Source organism: Bombina bombina, chromosome 5 (assembly GCF_027579735.1).
Source record: "Bombina bombina isolate aBomBom1 chromosome 5, aBomBom1.pri, whole genome shotgun sequence".
NCBI classification, from domain to species: domain Eukaryota; kingdom Metazoa; phylum Chordata; class Amphibia; order Anura; family Bombinatoridae; genus Bombina; species Bombina bombina.
The window spans coordinates 107,224,221-107,244,565 of NC_069503.1; the positions used below are offsets into that span (position 1 = coordinate 107,224,221).

The following is a 20,345-nucleotide window of genomic DNA, read 5'->3' on the forward strand; positions in this document are numbered from 1 at the left end:
TTAATTTAACACAAATATCTCTTCAGATCTTATTGCACGCTAATCAAAAAACTAAATAATATCAATTCACTAAGGGTTAACTGACACTCACTACTTAGGATCAGATATTTAAATGCATTAATTTGAAAACATTAGTTTCATAAATTTGATCCCCGTGCAAAACAGTATTCAAAACAAGCTTTACCCTTTCATAAGAAAAAAAAAAAGAAAAAAAATACCACCTAGCGATATTAACCCCAATGATAGTTATTACACATTCTGTCAATTTTGAGCACAATTATGAATGAACACAATGAGTCCCACCTTCAGGGCACTCCTGCCCTAACCCTACAGGGACTATATTGTGTAAATGCCCACTTGAGATATAAAATATAATAGTTCCTCTGTAGAGACATAAAAAGAACTCAATTAAAGCAAAGTTTCTTATCTTAACGTCTTTTTTAAGGATCACTTACGATACCACTCAAGTAGTACGAGAAGGTATGTCCATGTTCACTGGTTATAGTCCCTGTCCAAGCGTCAGTGCTCAAAGAATGCCAACGAGGCGAACAAGCATTCCAGCTTCACCGGCCCCCATGCCGTGATACTGACAAGGAAAAGTGCATCCACAAAATATACCCAGCTAGTACAAAAGGGTAGTTGCCAGACTCCCTCCTGCTTCTCCTATAGTCCAAACTGCAACTCTGGTAGTACCTCTTACCCAGATTCAGAAAAAACCTGCCATACTTGGTACTCACAGGCGTGTATTTAACAGCTGGCTGATTCCTCTGTGCGATAGGGCCGAATCCTGTAGGTGTAACTGCTTAGGACCTTATGTGTGGAATCACTTGTGACTCAGACCCACTTATGTTGAGAGCGATATCAGGGAACGCCAGCCATTCCCCATACCGGGACACCAATATACACATACCACCGGTCAAAATACAGATTATCCAGCTTCACAACTCCCCGAACAACGCCACCAGCTTTGGAAGGTGTGTCTGCAAAACCTAACAGGATTGGACCAGCGTGCAGATGCCGGGTACACACCTTCTTTTCCAACAAGCCGGGTTACCCCGCTCATTCAGGGTTACTTCCACCAGGTAAGGAGACAGTTCAAAGATAGATATATGCAGGGCCGTGGGATTTGCCCATCCCTCCTCTTTTGCACCCGCCTCAGGATTCCTGTGTTGAAGTCCCGTATTCCTATATAGGTTTGATCGTGCTACCACTTCAGAGCTGTTAATTCACCAGTTATCTGAGCGCCTTATAACCTCCGCTACTTTACTTTAGAGCCCATTATTGCAATCTTCATCTGTGGTAACCAACCTCTAGCTCTCTCAGGGTATCCCAGCAAGTAACGTATTATCCCTCAAAAGCAAGGGAGCTCTGCAGGAGTGCTCTTAGCAAAAAGGGCAATTTATGCCTCATAGAGACTTCTACTCCGAGATCCGAGGATCTTATGCCAAACCTACTAGCTTGTTCTAGGCCAAGGCACACTTTGGGAGGCTGGAGTATAACTACGTTCCTTTACTCAGAGAGACAAAGCAGACAGCAGCTACCTGCAAGCTACCTGTTTGCTCCGCCCCCAGCCGGAAGTCTCCCCTGCTTGTCAAAATAAAGATCCAGAATTGCCAGGTTCATACAGTGTCAGGTTAGGAAAAGTCCAGAAGAAGACCCAAATGCTAGGGCGAACTTAAACAACACCCTTGCACTCTGAGTTTAATCCAGGACGTGACCCCACGACAACCTCTAAAAAACAATGTACTCATGATATGGAGCAGGGTTAGCCTGAGTCCAAAGTAATTCAAGATATCAGCCAAATAGACTTCTGAGTAAGGAACTGGTTACAGGAAAAGTCTTCCACAGAATCAGGAGAGCAGGGATAGTCACTTATACTCAGACAGAGGAAGGTAACCAAGAAACAGTTAATAATGCAGGAGTAGGTAACTTGTTATCAGGCAGTTTGAGGGTTAATACTGTGTAGTCAGTCCTTGAAGAGTTTGGCAACAGGTTATCAGGCAGTTTGTAGGTTTATATTGAATAGGCAGTACATGCAGAGTTAGATAACAGGATAACAGGTAGTTTGAGGGTTAATACAGATTAATCAGTACTTGCAAGGATTGGCAACAGGTTGTCATGCAGTTTGAGAGTTTCGAATAGACAGTCTTTGCAATGTTTGGCAACAGGATATCAAGCAGTTTGAAGGTTTACACTGAATTACCAGTATTTGCAGAGTTTTGGCAACAGGTAAACATGCAGTGTGAGAGTTTCACAGAATAGACAGTCTTTGCAATGTTTGGCAACAGGATATCAAGCAGTTTGAATGTTTACACTGAATTACCAGTATTTGCAGAGTTTTGGCAACAGGTAAACATGCAGATTGAGAGATTCACACAATAAATAGTACTTGCAATGTTCGGCAACAGGTTATCGGGAAGCTAGAGGATTAACCCAGGATAGTCAGTCTTGGCAGAGTTTGGCAGTTAGAGAGATTCCACAGCGAAGTCCTCACAGGAGCCACAAAGAGAAACAAATGGGCACTGAGGAAACAGGAAGCCCAGAATAAAAAGCCTGATAGTGACATCATCAGGAAGGGGCGGCTCAGACTACCTGTCAATCAAGCACACAGAGAGGACAGCTGGAGCTTCCCAGCGGCCGATTGTGACATACAGGCCTATCTCCATATTAAATGCGTACTATAAGCTGTTAACTTTAACTATAAGCTGTTAAAGCCGCATTTAGGTCTAATAATTCATGAGAACCAATCTGGCTTTATGGCTGGGAGGAATCCAGCCAGAAATATACGTAAGATTATGACATTATTAGATTTTTTTTTGGAATAAATTTAGGACATCAAGGCACAGAGACATGATAGACTTGGCCTTATTAACAGTTGATGCGGAGAAGGCGTTTGACCACATCTCCTGGAAGCATTTATTTTTTTCCTTAGAGCAGTTTGGACTGAGTGGACATTTATATGAATTTATCCGTATAATATATTGCGCCCCGATCTCATCGTTACTTATTAATGGTGAGATTTCACAGTGTTTAGTATTGCAAAGGGGTACTCGCCAAGGCTGTCCCCTATCTCCATTGTTGTTTAATATTTCTTTAGAACCATTGGCAATTTTGCTCCGCCAACAATTGGACAGGATAAAGATAGGGGGTCAGAAACTGGTGTTATTAATGTATGCAGATGACATACTTTTGTGTCTGAGTAATATAAAAAAGAGTCTATCTCTTGTTTTGGATATGATTGAAACTTATGGTTTAATCTCAGGATACAAAATTAATTTGTCAAAGTCTGAACTTTTATGGCTAAATAAAAAAGATCAGGGTATCAAACATCCATTTAGGGAAACTTTGCAGATAACATATCTAGGCATTAAACTAAGTCCAAATCCGGATGATTGGTACAATTTGAATTTTAGCAAATGCTTTTTAGATTGTAGGAAAAAAATGGAAGACTGGATAAAGCTTCCCATTTCTTTAACAGCTAGGGTTATGCTTAAAAAAATAACCTCTTCCCAAAATTATTTTATCTTATACAGAATATTCCATTGCCTATTCACAAAGCGGATATAAAAAAACTATAATAAGGCATGTGCTAAATTGCTTTGGAAAGGCGCAAAAGCGTGTATCTCTGTGTCCCGGCTTATGAATAATAAAGAAGCGGCAGGTCTTACTCTCCCCGATATACAATTCTATAGTTTAGCGGCCCGTGTCAAGGTTGCAGTGGACTGGATAACAGAGCAAGTCTCTGCAGTGGTTTGGGAAGCTTCCTTAGCAGAACCTTTTCGTTTAGATGCAATTACTGCTCTCCCTGCTCTCCCTTCGACGATTTTTTCACTTATAACCTTTAGATATATTATTATAGCGTGGCAAAAAAATTGTGTGGTTGCAGGGTTCTCTCTACATGTCTCTAAATATTTACCCATTATAGGTAACTCAACCTTTACTCCAGGGATGACAGATGAGGTTATCTAGCTGGTATAAGACAAGGAACGTATGCTCCAGATGTAGTTCACCTTCGGCAGATCTTTTACACTGCTTCTGGGCGTGCCCAAAGATTGGTCAGTTTTGGTCCAAGGTAAAATATTGGATGAATGTAACCCTTAAATTAGAATATGACATGCAGCCGATAGAAATATTTTTTTTAAGTGCAACCACAGGTAGCTTTGCGAAATTTTAAATTAATTTGATCATACTTCTTGGACGTAACTTAATATTGAGAGCATGGAAGGCTTAAACAGCACCTAGTCTGAAAGAGCTTAAGAATGCGTTAGTCTCACAATATATACTCAACAATGTAATTTACAAAGCCCAACTGATGCACGGTTAGCACTTTTTCTTAAAGGGACACTGAACCCAAATTTTTTCTTTCATGATTCAGATAGAACATGCAATTTTAAGCAACTTTCTAATTTACTCCTATTATCAATTTTTCTACGTTCTCTTGCTATCTTTACTTGAAAAAGAATGCATCTAAGCTGTTTTTTTTGGTTCAGTACTCTGGACACCACTTTTTTATTGGTGGATGAATTTATCCACCAATCAGCAAGGACAACCCAGGTTATTCAAAAATGGGCCGGCATATAAACTTAACTTCTTGCATTTCAAATAAAGATGCTAAGAGAAAAAAGAAAATTTGATAATAGGTGTAAATTAGAAAGTTGCTTAAAATTTCATGCTCTATCTGAATCATGAAAGAAAAAAATTTGGGTACAGTGTCCCTTTAAACATTGGAGAGTTTTTATTTTATCGCTCTCAGTTGCGACCCAACAGGTTCTAGTTAAACCATTCAAGGAAACTGCTTATTTCCAATTACAAGTGCTTGCCGGATACTTTCCTAGTGCATGGCTTGATGATAGCGGAGAGCTGGGCGGGGAATAGGAGGAGTGATGGGGGATGTCCCCCTTTTTTTTTCGTTTTCTTTTTTTTTGGGGGTAATAATAAGTTTGAGTATGGCTACAATTGTGTCTGTAGTCAGATACACTGGTAATCACCTTTTACTGTTCTGAATCAGGAATCAAACCTTAAAGGAGGGGAAAGTCAAGAACACAGCGTATTGGTATTTAGGCAATAATAGGAGTGATATTTGTTTTAAGCAGGTATTTTGTTTTTGTTTAATAGAAAAAATAGCAACAGATATGTGTGTCATTGGGTCAAGCTTAAAGACTTATTTGAGTTAATGACTCAGAAATTGACGTGTATTGGAGATATAATTTGTAATAGATGTTTTTGCTTTTTTCATTTTTGATGCTGTAATAATATGTAAACATTCCTGTTGCTGATTAATAAAAAGTTAAAATAAAAAAAAAAAAAGGTCAATTTATGACAACAGTAGATTTAAAGGATGCGTATCTTCATGTTCCCATCCACAGGGATCATCACAAGTTTCTGAGATTTGCCTTTCTCCACAAACACTTCCAGTTTGTGGCTCTTCCTTTCGGACTTGCTACAGCTCCTAGAATTTCTTTCAAAGGTTCTGCGATCTCTGTTGGCTGTGCTCCGGTTACAAGGTATTACAGTGGCGCCTTATCTGGACGACATTCTGGTTTAGGCACAGTTTTTTTATCTAGCAAGCTTCCACATGGAGATGCCTTTATCCTTCCTGCACTCTCACGGTTGGAAGGTTTTGGGAACTATAATAGATTCCGTTCTTGTCTGTCTCTTCAGTCCTCTCCTTAGCCATCAGTGGCTCAATGTATGGAGGTAATTGGTCTGATGGTAGCAACCATGGATATTATTCATTTTGCTCATTTCCATCTCAGACCTCTGCAGTTATGCATGCTGTTATGTGATTCTTTTTGTCAGGATATGATGTTATCATATATATCACTTTTCAGCAAGGAAATGACTGACACATTACCCAGGTTTTCACAATCTTATAATAACAATGATGGTTTATTCTGCAACATAATCATGGAAACAAAATACCACAAACCACTATTCATACTTATAACACTCTATGCAATTGCAATGCTTATATAAACAATTCTAGATACAACTATCTATACAGTTTTCAGTTACATTTAGTTGCCTGCGCAACGACTGATAACAATCTTATGTTGTATTACCACTAAAACAAGTCTAGCTAGTTTTAAACAAACAAATTACTACATCACCGTGATCTCTGTTTGCATCATCCTATCCTGCCGCTTCTGGGGCGCAATGGGAGGGGACATCTGGGCAATCTTTGGACCAGGAGAAAAACAGGCGATCAGCGGGAAACAACACCGAGGATGCGTCCATCCATGGGTCCCAGAAATACACTCAAATACACACACCACAAATACTCAGACTGGCTCAGACATCAGACATGACAATCAATACACAATCAGACAACTCACTGATCAGATTGCCTAGATGTACCCCTCTTTTTACTGTTCACTTGTGTAACAGTTTTGGCGCAACTCCACAGATCCTGAGACCGCACCCTCTGAGATTGGCCCTGGCCCAAGACATCTGGCCAGTCTGTCTTTAGCCTCAACCAAGCCTATCAGGGCATACTCAGGTACTATCTCTGACGTATTCCTAAACTGCAATGCCGTCATCTTTAGTTTCAAACAAACATGTTTCTTTCATGTAATTAACAAGAGTCCATGAGCTAGTGACGTATGGGATATACATTCCTACCAGGAGGGGCAAAGTTTCCCAAACCTTAAAATGCCTATAAATACACCCCTCACCACACCCACAAATCAGTTTTACAAACTTTGCCTCCAAGGGAGGTGGTGAAGTAAGTTTGTGCTAGATTCTACGTTGATATGCGCTCCGCAGCAAGTTGGAGCCCGGTTTTCCTCTCAGCGTGCAGTGAATGTCAGAGGGATGTGAGGAGAGTATTGCCTATTGAATGCAGTGATCTCCTTCTACGGGGTCTATTTCATAAGGTTCTCTGTTATCGGTCGTAGAGATTCATCTCTTACCTCCCTTTTCAGATCGACGATATACTCTTATATTTACCATTTCCTCTACTGATTCTCGTTTCAGTACTGGTTTGGCTTTCTACAAACATGTAGATGAGTGTCCTGGGGTAAGTAAGTCTTATTTTCTGTGACACTCTAAGCTATGGTTGGGCACTTTATTTATAAAGTTCTAAATATATGTATTCAAACATTTATTTGCCTTGACTCAGAATGTTCAACTTTCCTTATTTCCAGACAGTCAGTTTCATATTTGGGATTATGCTTTAATTATCATATTTTTCTTACCTCAAAAATTTGACTTTTTTCCCTGTGGGCTGTTAGGCTCGCGGGGGCTGAAAATGCTTCATTTTATTGCGTCATTCTTGGCGCGGACTTTTTTGGCGCAAAAATTCATTTCCGTTTCCGGCGTCATACGTGTCGCCGGAAGTTGCGTCATTTTTTTGACGTTATTTTGCGCCAAAGATGTCGGCGTTCCGGATGTGGCGTCATTTTTGGCGCCAAAAGCATTTAGGCGCCAAATAATGTGGGCGTCTTTTTTGGCGCCAAAAAATATGGGCGTCGCTTTTGTCTCCACATTATTTCAGTCTCATTTTTCATTTGCTTCTGGTTGCTAGAAGCTTGATGTTTGGCATTTTTTTCCCATTCCTGAAACTGTCTTATAAGGAATTTGATCTATTTTGCTTTATATGTTGTTTTTTCTCTTACATATTGCAAGATGTCTCACGTTGCATCTGAGCCAGAAGATACTACAGGAAAACCTCTGCCTGCTGGATCTACCAAAGCTAAGTGTATCTGCTGTAAACTTTTGGTAGCTATTCCTCCAGCTGTTGTTTGTATTAAATGTCATGACAAACTTGTTAATGCAGATAATATTTCCTTTAGTGATGTACCATTGCCTGTTGCAGTTCCCTCAACATCTAAGGTGCAGAATGTTCCTGATAACATAAGAGATTTTGTTTCTGAATCCATAAAGAAGGCTTTGTCTGTTATTTCTCCTTCTAGTAAACGTAAAAAGTCTTTTAAATCTTCTCTCTCTACAGATGAATTTTTAAATGAACACCATCATTCTGATTCTTTGGACTCTTCTGGTTCAGAGGATTCTGTCTCAGAGATTGATGCTGATAAATCTTCATATTTATTTAAGATGGAATTTATTCGCTCTTTACTTAAAGAAGTACTAATTGCTTTAGAAATAGAGGATTCTAGTCCTCTTGATACTAATTCTATACGTTTGGATAAGGTTTTTAAAGCTCCTGCGGTTATTCCAGAAGTCTTTCCTGTTCCTAATGCTATTTCTGCAGTAATTGCTAAGGAATGGGATAGATTGGGTAATTCATTTACTCCTTCTAAACGTTTTAAGCAATTATATCCTGTTCCGCCTGACAGATTAGAATTTTGGGTCAAAATCCCTAAAGTTGATGGGGCTATTTCTACCCTTGCTAAACGTACTACCATTCCTACATCAGATGGTACCTCGTTTAAGGATCCTTTAGATAGAAAAATTGAATCTTTTCTAAGAAAAGCTTATCTATGTTCAGGTAATCTTCTTAGACCTGCTATATCATTGGCTGATGTTGCTGCAGCTTCAACTTTTTGGTTGGAAACTCTAGCGCAACAAGTAACAAATCGTGATTCTCATGATATTATTATTCTTCTCCAGCATGCTAATAATTTCATCTGTGATGCCATTTTTGATATTATTAGAGTTGATGTTAGATTTATGTCTCTGGCTATCTTAGCCAGAAGAGCTTTATGGCTTAAGACTTGGAATGCTGATATGGCTTCTAAATCAACTCTACTTTCCATTTCTTTCCAGGGAAACAAATTATTTGGTTCTCAGTTGGATTCTATTATTTCAACTGTTACTGGTGGGAAAGGAACTTTTTTACCACAGGATAAAAAGTCTAAAGGTAAAAACAGGGCTAACAATCGTTTTCGTTCCTTTCGTTTCAACAAAGAACAAAAGCCTGATCCTTCGTCCTCAGGAGCAGTTTCAGTTTGGAAACCATCTCCAGTCTGGAATAAATCCAAGCCTGCTAGAAAGGCAAAGCCTGCTTCTAAGTTCACATGAAGGTACGGCCCTCATTCCAGTTCAGCTGGTAGGGGGCAGGTTACGTTTTTTCAAAGAAATTTGGATCAGTTCTGTTCACAATCTTTGGATTCAGAACATTGTTTCAGAAGGGTACAGAATTGGTTTCAAGATGAGACCTCCTGCAAAGAGATTTTTTCTTTCCCATGTCCCAGTAAATCCAGTGAAAGCTCAAGCATTTCTGAATTGTGTTTCAGATCTAGAGTTGGCTGGAGTAATTATGCCAGTTCCAGTTCCGGAACAGGGGATGGGGTTTTATTCAAATCTCTTCATTGTACCAAAGAAGGAGAATTCCTTCAGACCAGTTCTGGATCTAAAATTATTGAATCGTTATGTAAGGATACCAACGTTCAAGATGGTAACTGTAAGGACTATATTGCCTTTTGTTCAGCAAGGGAATTATATGTCCACAATAGATTTACAGGATGCATATCTGCATATTCCGATTCATCCAGATCATTATCAGTTCCTGAGATTCTCTTTTCTAGACAAGCATTACCAATTTGTGGCTCTACCGTTTGGCCTTGCTACAGCTCCAAGAATTTTCACAAAGATTCTCGGTGCCCTTCTGTCTGTAATCAGAGAACAGGGTATTGTGGTATTTCCTTATTTGGACGATATCTTGGTACTTGCTCCGTCTTTACATTTAGCAGAGTCTCATACGAATCGACTTGTGTTGTTTCTTCAAGATCATGGTTGGAGGATCAATTTACCAAAAAGTTCTTTGATTCCTCAAACAAGGGTAACCTTTCTGGGTTTCCAGATAGATTCAGTGTCCATGACTTTGTCTTTAACAGACAAGAGACGTCTAAAATTGATTACAGCCTGTCGAAACCTTCAGTCTCAATCATTCCCTTCGGTAGCCTTATGCATGGAAATTCTAGGTCTTATGACTGCTGCATCGGACGCGATCCCCTTTGCTCGTTTTCACATGCGACCTCTTCAGCTCTGTATGCTGAATCAATGGTGCAGGGATTACACGAAGATATATCAATTAATATCTTTAAAACCGGTTGTTCGGCACTCTCTAACGTGGTGGACAGATCACCATCGTTTAATTCAGGGGGCTTCTTTTGTTCTTCCGACCTGGACTGTAATTTCAACAGATGCAAGTCTTACAGGTTGGGGAGCTGTGTGGGGATCTCTGACGGCACAAGGAGTTTGGGAATCTCAGGAGGTGAGGTTACCGATCAATATCTTGGAACTCCGTGCAGTTTTCAGAGCTCTTCAGTTTTGGCCTCTTCTGAAGAGAGAATCGTTCATTTGTTTTCAGACAGACAATGTCACAACTGTGGCATACATCAATCATCAAGGAGGGACTCACAGTCCTCTGGCTATGAAAGAAGTATCTCGAATTTTGGTTTGGGCGGAATCCAGCTCCTGTCTAATCTCTGCGGTTCATATCCCAGGTGTAGACAATTGGGAAGCGGATTATCTCAGTCGCCAAACGTTGCATCCGGGCGAATGGTCTCTTCACCCAGAGGTATTTCTTCAGATTGTTCAAATGTGGGGGCTCCCAGAGATAGATCTGATGGCCTCTCATCTAAACAAGAAACTTCCCAGGTATCTGTCCAGATCCCGGGATCCTCAGGCGGAGGCAGTGGATGCATTATCACTTCCTTGGAAGTATCATCCTGCCTATATCTTTCCGCCTCTAGTTCTTCTTCCAAGAGTAATCTCCAAGATTCTGAGGGAATGCTCGTTTGTTCTGCTAATAGCTCCGGCATGGCCTCACAGGTTTTGGTATGCGGATCTTGTCCGGATGGCATCTTGCCAACCATGGACTCTTCCGTTAAGACCAGACCTTCTGTCTCAAGGTCCTTTTTTCCATCCGGATCTGAAATCCTTAAATTTAAAAGTATGGAGATTGAACGCTTGATTCTTGGTCATAGAGGTTTCTCTGACTCCGTGATTAATACTATGTTACAGGCTCGTAAATCTGTATCTCGAGAGATATATTATAGAGTCTGGAAGACTTATATTTCTTGGTGTCTTTCTCATCATTTTTCTTGGCATTCTTTTAGAATACCGAGAATTTTACAGTTTCTTCAGGATGGTTTAGATAAGGGTTTGTCCGCAAGTTCTTTGAAAGGACAAATCTCCGCTCTTTCTGTTCTTTTTCACAGAAAGATTGCTATTCTTCCTGATATTCATTGTTTTGTACAAGCTTTGGTTCGTATAAAGCCTGTCATTAAGTCAATTTCTCCTCCATGGAGTTTGAATTTGGTTTTGGGAGCTCTTCAAGCTCCTCCGTTTGAACCTATGCATTCATTGGACATTAAATTACTTTCTTGGAAAGTTTTGTTCCTTTTGGCCATCTCTTCTGCTAGAAGAGTTTCTGAATTATCTGCTCTTTCGTGTGAGTCTCCTTTTCTGATTTTTCATCAGGATAAGGCGGTGTTGCGAACTTCTTTTGAATTTTTACCTAAAGTTGTGAATTCCAACAACATTAGTAGAGAAATTGTGGTTCCTTCATTATGTCCTAATCCTAAGAATTCTAAGGAGAAATCATTGCATTCTTTGGATGTTGTTAGAGCTTTGAAATATTATGTTGAAGCTACGAAATCTTTCCGTAAGACTTCTAGTCTATTTGTTATCTTTTCCGGTTCTAGGAAAGGCCAGAAAGCTTCTGCCATTTCTTTGGCATCTTGGTTGAAATCTTTAATTCATCTTGCCTATGTTGAGTCGGGTAAAATTCCGCCTCAAAGAATTACAGCTCATTCTACTAGGTCAGTATCTACTTCCTGGGCGTTTAGGAATGAAGCTTCGGTTGACCAGATCTGCAAAGCAGCAACTTGGTCCTCTTTGCATACTTTTACTAAATTCTACCATTTTGATGTATTTTCTTCTTCTGAAGCAGTTTTTGGTAGAAAAGTTCTTCAGGCAGCGGTTTCAGTTTGAATCTTCTGCTTATGTTTTTTGTTAAACTTTATTTTGGGTGTGGATTTTTTTCAGCAGGAATTGGCTGTCTTTATTTTATCCCTCCCTCTCTAGTGACTCTTGTGTGGAAAGATCCACATCTTGGGTAGTCATTATCCCATACGTCACTAGCTCATGGACTCTTGTTAATTACATGAAAGAAAACATAATTTATGTAAGAACTTACCTGATAAATTCATTTCTTTCATATTAACAAGAGTCCATGAGGCCCACCCTTTTTTGTGGTGGTTATGATTTTTTTGTATAAAGCACAATTATTCCAATTCCTTATTTTATATGCTTCGCACTTTTTTTCTTATCACCCCACTTCTTGGCTATTCGTTAAACTGATTTGTGGGTGTGGTGAGGGGTGTATTTATAGGCATTTTAAGGTTTGGGAAACTTTGCCCCTCCTGGTAGGAATGTATATCCCATACGTCACTAGCTCATGGACTCTTGTTAATATGAAAGAAATGAATTTATCAGGTAAGTTCTTACATAAATTATGTTTTTTCTGCCTGTTATGTGGTCTTATGCAGTTACTTTTGTCAACTCTCAATAATGGTTTTAACAATCTTTCTATAGATATAATTAATAGCTAAACATCAATAATGGCTTTATTACTTAGCCTATTGCAATTAATATTACTTAGCCTATTGCACTTAATAATAATTAACAATATTACCATGGCATTAGCCCCTATACCAATGTGTTCCTTAATGTCAGTAAGTGACCCCTGCCAAGGTTACACCCTTGTTCTGTCTGGGTTTTGACTTCTTATCATCAGCATCCATCGGTTGTTTACCACTTGTAGCATGACTTAGCAAAATTCAGTGTCATCTACTTGAAGTTAATTAATGTCTTTTACTCTGTTAAAGGCACACTCTCTTAAAGGCAAAGTCACCCAAGTTAGTGCAATGCTTTCACTCTCTTAAAGGCAAAGTCACACCAGTTAGTGCAAGTGTCTTATGCTCACACTCTCTTAAAGGCAACACAAGTTTAAGCAAGTGTCATATGAGCAATTACTGCACCCACTTTCCTTACATTCCACCCCTTGGTCATGTGACACCTTGCTTGTTTCTAAACACATACCTTAATAATTAAAACACTCAAGTAATATTGTCTTTTGGTTTAAAACACATCCTACCTAATGTATTACAAAAACATCCAAACATTTTTACTATAATGAATATCCCACACAAGCAAGCCAGACTTATTAATAGCCATGTAACTATAGTTTGGCCTAAGCTTCCAAGCCATCCCCCCAGTCCAAAAGTCCAGTCAAAGTCTTTAAGCCATTTGCTAAATGAATCATCATGTACCTCACGTATGTGCTTTTGCACTTCTTCTAGTCTGTGTAGGTCATGTTTGATTTTACCTGTATTGTCTTCTATGTACACACAGCATTGCTGGTGGATTCTCTGGCAAACTCCTCCTTCTGCAGCTAGGAGATAGTCTAGAGCCATTCTATTCTGCAATGCCACCATCCTAATTTGTTCCTGTTCTAATGCTAAGAGCTCTATTGCATCTCTAGTTACATTAAAAGCTTCATCCACTAAATCAGCTAGCGTATTTAATCTAGTGAGGGCTGTAGCAGCCCCATAATGAGGGACAAATGTTGCAAGCAGGCGCATACCTTCACTAATTTTAACTCCATTGTGTATTTTGTCCAGGTCAAGGTATCTTCGTGTTCTATGCAATATAGGTGGTGGAAGCGTGGTGGTTATGTTAAAAGCAGGGAATATATATCCTAAAAAGCATGGGCCATAATGGGTGCAAGGTATTACCTTTACTGCCCACCTCCCACACAACCAATAATATCCCACTGGCAGTTTAACAAAAGGAGGACATATCCTATTCAATCGCTTCCTCCCATCCTTAGTCCGTGTGTTACCTGCTAGTGTTTCCCTATTAAGCTGGTACCAGTCTTTAATAAGGTCTCTGGGCTCACCAAACTTAGTCTTCCATTTCTCATGGGCATAAGTCAAATATGAGAAGTCATAGAATTTCAGTTTAATGTTGAATATCCCTGTCCTATTTTTAACTAGCCGTCCTATGTTATACATTAACATTATCATGTCAGGTAGCTGGGTTAGGTTATTAGTACTATATATCTCCCCATCTAGATTTTGAAACATAATAGCACCTGTAGTCACATTGTTAGCTAGATGCAACTTATCCAGCAAGTCATCCCTACCTGGTGTGTTAAGACCTGTAAAATTCCACACAGTCTTATTCCCAATCATATCGGCAAGCATACTCATGGTTAAAGGGACACCTAAATAAGGGTAACCCCTAGTCTGCCCGTGAGGCACAAACCCACACACCCAACATGGTCCCTGAACATTTGTCACATTAAACACATCTTTGGCAGTTTTTACAAAGGTATTATCAAGTTCCCATGAGGAGGCATGCAGGGAGCCTAAATGGCGCCGTGCATGATCCCTCTTTCCCTTGTGTCGGTTGTTTAATAATTTCCCATCCATTACAGGTCTCCTGATATACATTAAAAGAGGTTCAGATGACTCTTTTCCTGTATATTTACACACATATGTCAGACCCTCTGGTTCCCCATCAGTGTATGATATGTTTAACATTACAGCACGAACCTGTGTATCAGTGGATGTTTTACAACCTAAAATGCGTTCCTGAATCCCCACTTTTAGTTTTGGGGAAGTGGAAGGCATACTGGGATTTTCACAAATCAACCCAACCCCTTCTTGCAGTTCAAATATTAAGTTCTCATCCTGTAAAACAATTGTCCAGCTCTCATCCTCCTTAGACTCCTTACAGTCTTCCCTGGTCACTGCAGTAGAACAAAAATCTTTAGTTACACAATGTACAGTGAAGGAAGGGATGTCACAGGTAATTGTCTCTTCTTCTGATAGTTCAAATACCACCCTTTCCCGCTTGGTAAGGAACATCCAACTTCCATATTCATTTTTGGTCAAACAGGTTACGTCGTCATCAAAGGTAAATGGGATGGAGCAGGATGCCCATGTTGTGCAATACGGAACGGTCATGCTTCCCTCATAGAAGGTGTGATAGCTGGCACCGGACACCTCACGTTTCATCCTCTGGCTCATCAGTGCTTGGCTTACGCATGCGGCCAAAAGGAGTCCCAACAGAGCACCGGTTACAATAACAGCCCTGTCAACAAGAATCTAGGAAGGAAACATACTTCAAATTAATTCCGTAAATAGCACTTGCCCGCAGGCACATGCAGCCAATCATTGCTCCCTATCCTTGACTACAATCACTACATTGTAACTTCCCTTTTAATACATCTATGCTAATTAAATACTCTGGGATGGGTACAATTAAAACAAAACATCACTGCTTAGGGAGACTTCCTACTTTCAATGCCACCCCTGCTTGTTTTACTTCTATAGTCTCACCCCCCTAATAAATCTAAGTTGCCTCCACTCCAGTATCAATCAAAGCCTGCTTAAAATAGACCATACTGATACTGGGAGCTTGGCCTGTTTCGTATGGGCCCTGGAAATATTACTCCAGGTCCTCCAACGAAAGCAAGTCCAACCCTGGCCCTGGGGCTTCAGGGGCACTGGCCCTTTTTGTCCCATCCAGGTATTGGTATCCTTTTCCAGTGGACTTCGTTTGGGAATCAACTAAGGACATTTTCCCCTCAGGGCTAGTTTCCCAAAACGTTACCACAGCATGTTGAGCATGATGCTCAATGTACTCCTGTGTGCCCATCATTCTGGACAGTGAGATTTCACTGTCAGTGATGGATCTGTCATTCAGTACATTTACTGCTTTTCCCAAATGGACCTTCCATTTCTGCAAAGTTTTATCCCACCCCCCAGGGTCCCATCTGGCCCTGCTCTGTAATACTGATTGTAACTTACTTTTGCTCAACCTACCACCCTTGCGCTTTACTTTGGCCCTGGCTACCTTAACCACAGCCTGTTGAGCTACATCTTCATAACACTGGCTCTTTTTTAATAGCAATTTATTCTGACTCTGCAGGCACACCGTCTGCTCTACAGCTTCCTCTAACTGCTCGTGTGTCTTTCTGTATGCCTGTAATAACACCCATAATTTCTTATGTAACCTTTCTGTGTCTGAATTTGTCTTAACTTTTACATTCTGTAATTTATTCAACACTTCACAAGGTTCTGCTTTGTCAAAAAATTCAGCGTTATCTGGGAGGTCAGTCCCAGACAAGACTTCCCCTGCTAATTCCTGATATGGGGTCCCCTCCCAAGCCGCAATATTTTGAGGCCGTGAAGGGGGAACCGTTTGTGCTTTCTTCCTAAACATTTTCCTAATACCTTCAATTATTGCTGACATCAATCAATAAATTCACAGTAACAGTAACAATATACGTTAATATGTATATACCTGTGCAATATCAATTAATTTCATTCCAAGGTGACAATTGTGACTATGTCCATGAAATATCTGTTTATTTACACAGCTTTCATGGCTCATTTGAGGAATTAACAATTCAATTCTAACTAATCCAGAAACATATATATTTATACTCCTGACCGTGCAAGATACAGCTATATATTTTTCTGGCTTATTTATTTTATCTACAAAAGGGGTTTCACTTTCGATCGGAGCTGCGTCTATCAGCTCTGCACATTCAGTAAGAAAACTGTCAGTTTCTTTGCTCAAGTGATAAACAATTATGTATCCTGCCGACTACGCCAATAATGTTATGTGATTCTTTTTGTCAGGATATGATGTTATCATATATATCACTTTTCAGCAAGGAAATGACTGACACATTACCCAGGTTTTCACAATCTTATAATAACAATGATGGTTTATTCTGCAACATAATCATGGAAACAAAATACCACAAACCACTATTCATACTTATAACACTCTATGCAATTGCAATGCTTATATAAACAATTCTAGATACAACTATCTATACAGTTTTCAGTTACATTTAGTTGCCTGCGCAACGACTGATAACAATCTTATGTTGTATTACCACTAAAACAAGTCTAGCTAGTTTTAAACAAACAAATTACTACATCACCGTGATCTCTGTTTGCATCATCCTATCCTGCCGCTTCTGGGGCGCAATGGGAGGGGACATCTGGGCAATCTTTGGACCAGGAGAAAAACAGGCGATCAGCGGGAAACAACACCGAGGATGCGTCCATCCATGGGTCCCAGAAATACACTCAAATACACACACCACAAATACTCAGACTGGCTCAGACATCAGACATGACAATCAATACACAATCAGACAACTCACTGATCAGATTGCCTAGATGTACCCCTCTTTTTACTGTTCACTTGTGTAACAGTTTTGGCGCAACTCCACAGATCCTGAGACCGCACCCTCTGAGATTGGCCCTGGCCCAAGACATCTGGCCAGTCTGTCTTTAGCCTCAACCAAGCCTATCAGGGCATACTCAGGTACTATCTCTGACGTATTCCTAAACTGCAATGCCGTCATCTTTAGTTTCAAACAAACATGTTTTTCTGCCTGTTATGTGGTCTTATGCAGTTACTTTTGTCAACTCTCAATAATGGTTTTAACAATCTTTCTATAGATATAATTAATAGCTAAACATCAATAATGGCTTTATTACTTAGCCTATTGCAATTAATATTACTTAGCCTATTGCACTTAATAATAATTAACAATATTACCATGGCATTAGCCCCTATACCAATGTGTTCCTTAATGTCAGTAAGTGACCCCTGCCAAGGTTACACCCTTGTTCTGTCTGGGTTTTGACTTCTTATCATCAGCATCCATCGGTTGTTTACCACTTGTAGCATGACTTAGCAAAATTCAGTGTCATCTACTTGAAGTTAATTAATGTCTTTTACTCTGTTAAAGGCACACTCTCTTAAAGGCAAAGTCACCCAAGTTAGTGCAATGCTTTCACTCTCTTAAAGGCAAAGTCACACCAGTTAGTGCAAGTGTCTTATGCTCACACTCTCTTAAAGGCAACACAAGTTTAAGCAAGTGTCATATGAGCAATTACTGCACCCACTTTCCTTACACATGCTCAGTCAGCGGAATGGAGATTATGTGGATCTGTCTCCGTGAATTCATTTGGCTCAGATGACAAGAGATTCTCTACCTTGGTGGTTGTCTCAGGATCATCTCTCCCAGGGAATTTGTTTTTCGCAGAACTTCCTGGGTGTTAGTGACTACAGACGCCAGCCTGATAGGTTGGGGGGCAGTCTGGGGCCTTCTAAGGGCTCAGAGGACATGGTCTCGGGAAGAATCTGTTCTTCCTATAAACATTCTAGAGCTAAGAGCAATCTTCAATGCTCTTCTGGCCTGGCCTCAGTTAGCTTCTGTCCGGTTTATTAGATTTCAGTCAGACAACAAAACCTCAGTGGCTTACATCAACCATCAGGGTGGAACTCGGAGTTCTCTGGCCATGAAAAAGGTGTCCAAGATTATTCAGTGGGCAGAGACCCACAACTGCTGTCTATCTGTGAGCCAGATTCCAAGAGTGGACAACTGGGAAGCAGATTTTCCGAGCAGACAGACCTTTCACCCGGGGGAATGGAAACTACATCCGGAAGTATTTTCCAACTTGATACTCAAATGGGGACAGCCAGATCTAGATCTCATGGCATCTTGTCAGAATGCCAAGCTCCAGAGGTACGGGTCAAGGTCCAAGGACCCTCAAGCGGTTCTAATAGATGCTCTGGCAGTTCCTTGGAATTTCAATCTTGCATACCTATTTCCTCCGTTCGCTCTCCTTCCTCGGGTCATTGCTCGGATCAAGCATGAGAGGGCTTTGGTGATTCTCATTCCTACGGCATGGCATGGCCTCGCAGAATTTGGTATGCAGACCTAGTAGAGATGTCATCTCTCCCTCCTTGAAAACTTCTTCTAAGAAAGGACCTTCTACTTCAAAGGCCTTTCCTTTATCCAAATCTAGTTTCTCTGAAGCTGACTGCTTGGAGATTGAACTCTTAATTTTATCTAAACGTGTTTTTTCAGATCAGGTCATTGAAACTATGATTCAGGCTTGCAAGCCTGATACCAGGAAAATTTACCATAAGAGTTGGCGATATCTTTATTGGTGTGAATCCAAAGGCTACTCTTGGAGTAGAGTTCGGATTCCTAGGATTTTATCTTTTCTCCAAGAAGGTTTGGAGAAGGGTTTATCAGCAAGTTCTTTGAAGGGTCAAATTTCTGCCTCGTCTATTTTGTTACATAAACATCTGGCAGAGGTAACAGATGTTCAATCGTTCTGTCAGGCCTTGGTCAGAATCAGGCCTGTGTCCAAACCTGTTACTCCTCACTGGAGTCTTAATCTTGTTCTTAAGATTCTTCAGCAGGCTCCGTTTGAGCCTATGCATTCCTTAGATATTAAGTTGTTATCTTGGAAGGTTTTGTTTCTTGTTGCTATTTCTTTTGCTTGTAGAGTCTCAGAACTCTCTCAGCTTTACAGCATGAGTCTCCCTATATTATTTTTCATTCGGATAAGGTTGTTTTACATACTAAATTAGGTTTTCTTCCTAAAGTGGTTTCTGATCAGAACATTAATCAGGAGATTGTTGTTCCTTCTTTATGTCCTAATCCTTCTTCTCATAAGGAATGTCTTCTACACAACCTAGACCTGATTCATGCTCTAAAATTCTATTTACAGGTGACTAAGGATTTTCATCTGTCTTCTGCTCTGTTTGTAGTTTTCTCTGGGAAACGTAAAGGGCAGAAAGCTACGGCTACTTCTCTTTCTTGGCTGAAGAGTATAATTTGCTTCACCTTTGAAACTGCTGGACAGCAACCTCCTGAGAAGGTTACGGCTCATTCTACGAGGGCTGTTTCCTCTTCCTGGGCATTCAAAAATGAAGCTTTGTGGAACAGATTTGCAAGGCTGCAACTTGGCCCTCTCTACACACTTTTTCAAAATTCTATAAGTTTGATACTTTTGCCTTGGCTGAGGCTTCCTTTGGGAGAAAGAGTCTTCAAGCAGTGGTGCCTTCTGTTTAGGTTCCCTGTCTTGTCCCTCCCTTATCATCTGTGTCCTCTAGCTTGGGTATTGATTCCCAATAGTAATTAGATGATCTGTGGACTCACCGTGTCATTAGAAAAAAAATGAAATTTATGCTTACCTGATAAATTTCTTTCTTTCTTGACACAGTGAGTCCACAGCCTACCCTATTTATGACAGTGTATTTTTTGTTAAGTTATAAACCTCAGGCACCTCTGCACCTTGTTGCTTCCTTTCTCTCCTTTACTTCGGTCAAATGACTGGAGTTGGAGGGAAGGGAGGTGATATTTAACAGCTTTGCTGTGGTGCTCTTTGCAGCCTCCTGCTGGGCAGGAGGTGAATATCCCAATAGTAATTAGATGATCTGTGGACTCACAGTGTCAAGAAAGAAATACATTTATTAGGTAAGCATAAATTTCATTTTCTAACAAGTGGGATAAGGTGATAATGTCATTTCCCTTTTCCACT

At 40.2% G+C, this 20,345-nt stretch overlaps 2 protein-coding genes across 2 annotated transcripts in view; one reads left to right on the forward strand and one right to left on the reverse strand.

The window, feature by feature from the left end:
- The window catches only part of LOC128661366 (zinc finger protein 850-like), a 305,244-nt gene that overhangs the window by 111,647 nt on the left and 173,252 nt on the right, over window positions 1–20,345 (forward strand). The gene's annotated exons all lie outside the window — the stretch shown is intronic.
- LOC128661365 (uncharacterized) lies at window positions 527–17,119 on the reverse strand. Its single transcript, XM_053715629.1, has 3 exons — window positions 16,937–17,119; window positions 13,101–15,083; window positions 527–586 (listed from the first exon to the last, which is right to left on the reverse strand). The coding sequence occupies exons 1-3, from the start codon at window positions 16,994–16,996 to the stop codon at window positions 527–529; spliced, it is 2,103 nt and encodes a 700-aa protein (XP_053571604.1). The 5' UTR covers window positions 16,997–17,119.

Coding starts and splice junctions, on each gene's coding strand:
- LOC128661365 (XM_053715629.1), bottom strand. CDS start 16,996: ATGTCCCCTCCCATTGCGCCCCAGAAGCGGCAGGATAGGATGATGCAA. Junction 15,084..16,936: donor TGATGCAAACAGAGATCACG/GTGATGTAGTAA, acceptor TTTCCTTCCTAG/ATTCTTGTTGACAGGGCTGT. Junction 587..13,100: donor TGTGTGGGATATTCATTATA/GTAAAAATGTTT, acceptor TTTCCTTGTCAG/TATCACGGCATGGGGGCCGG.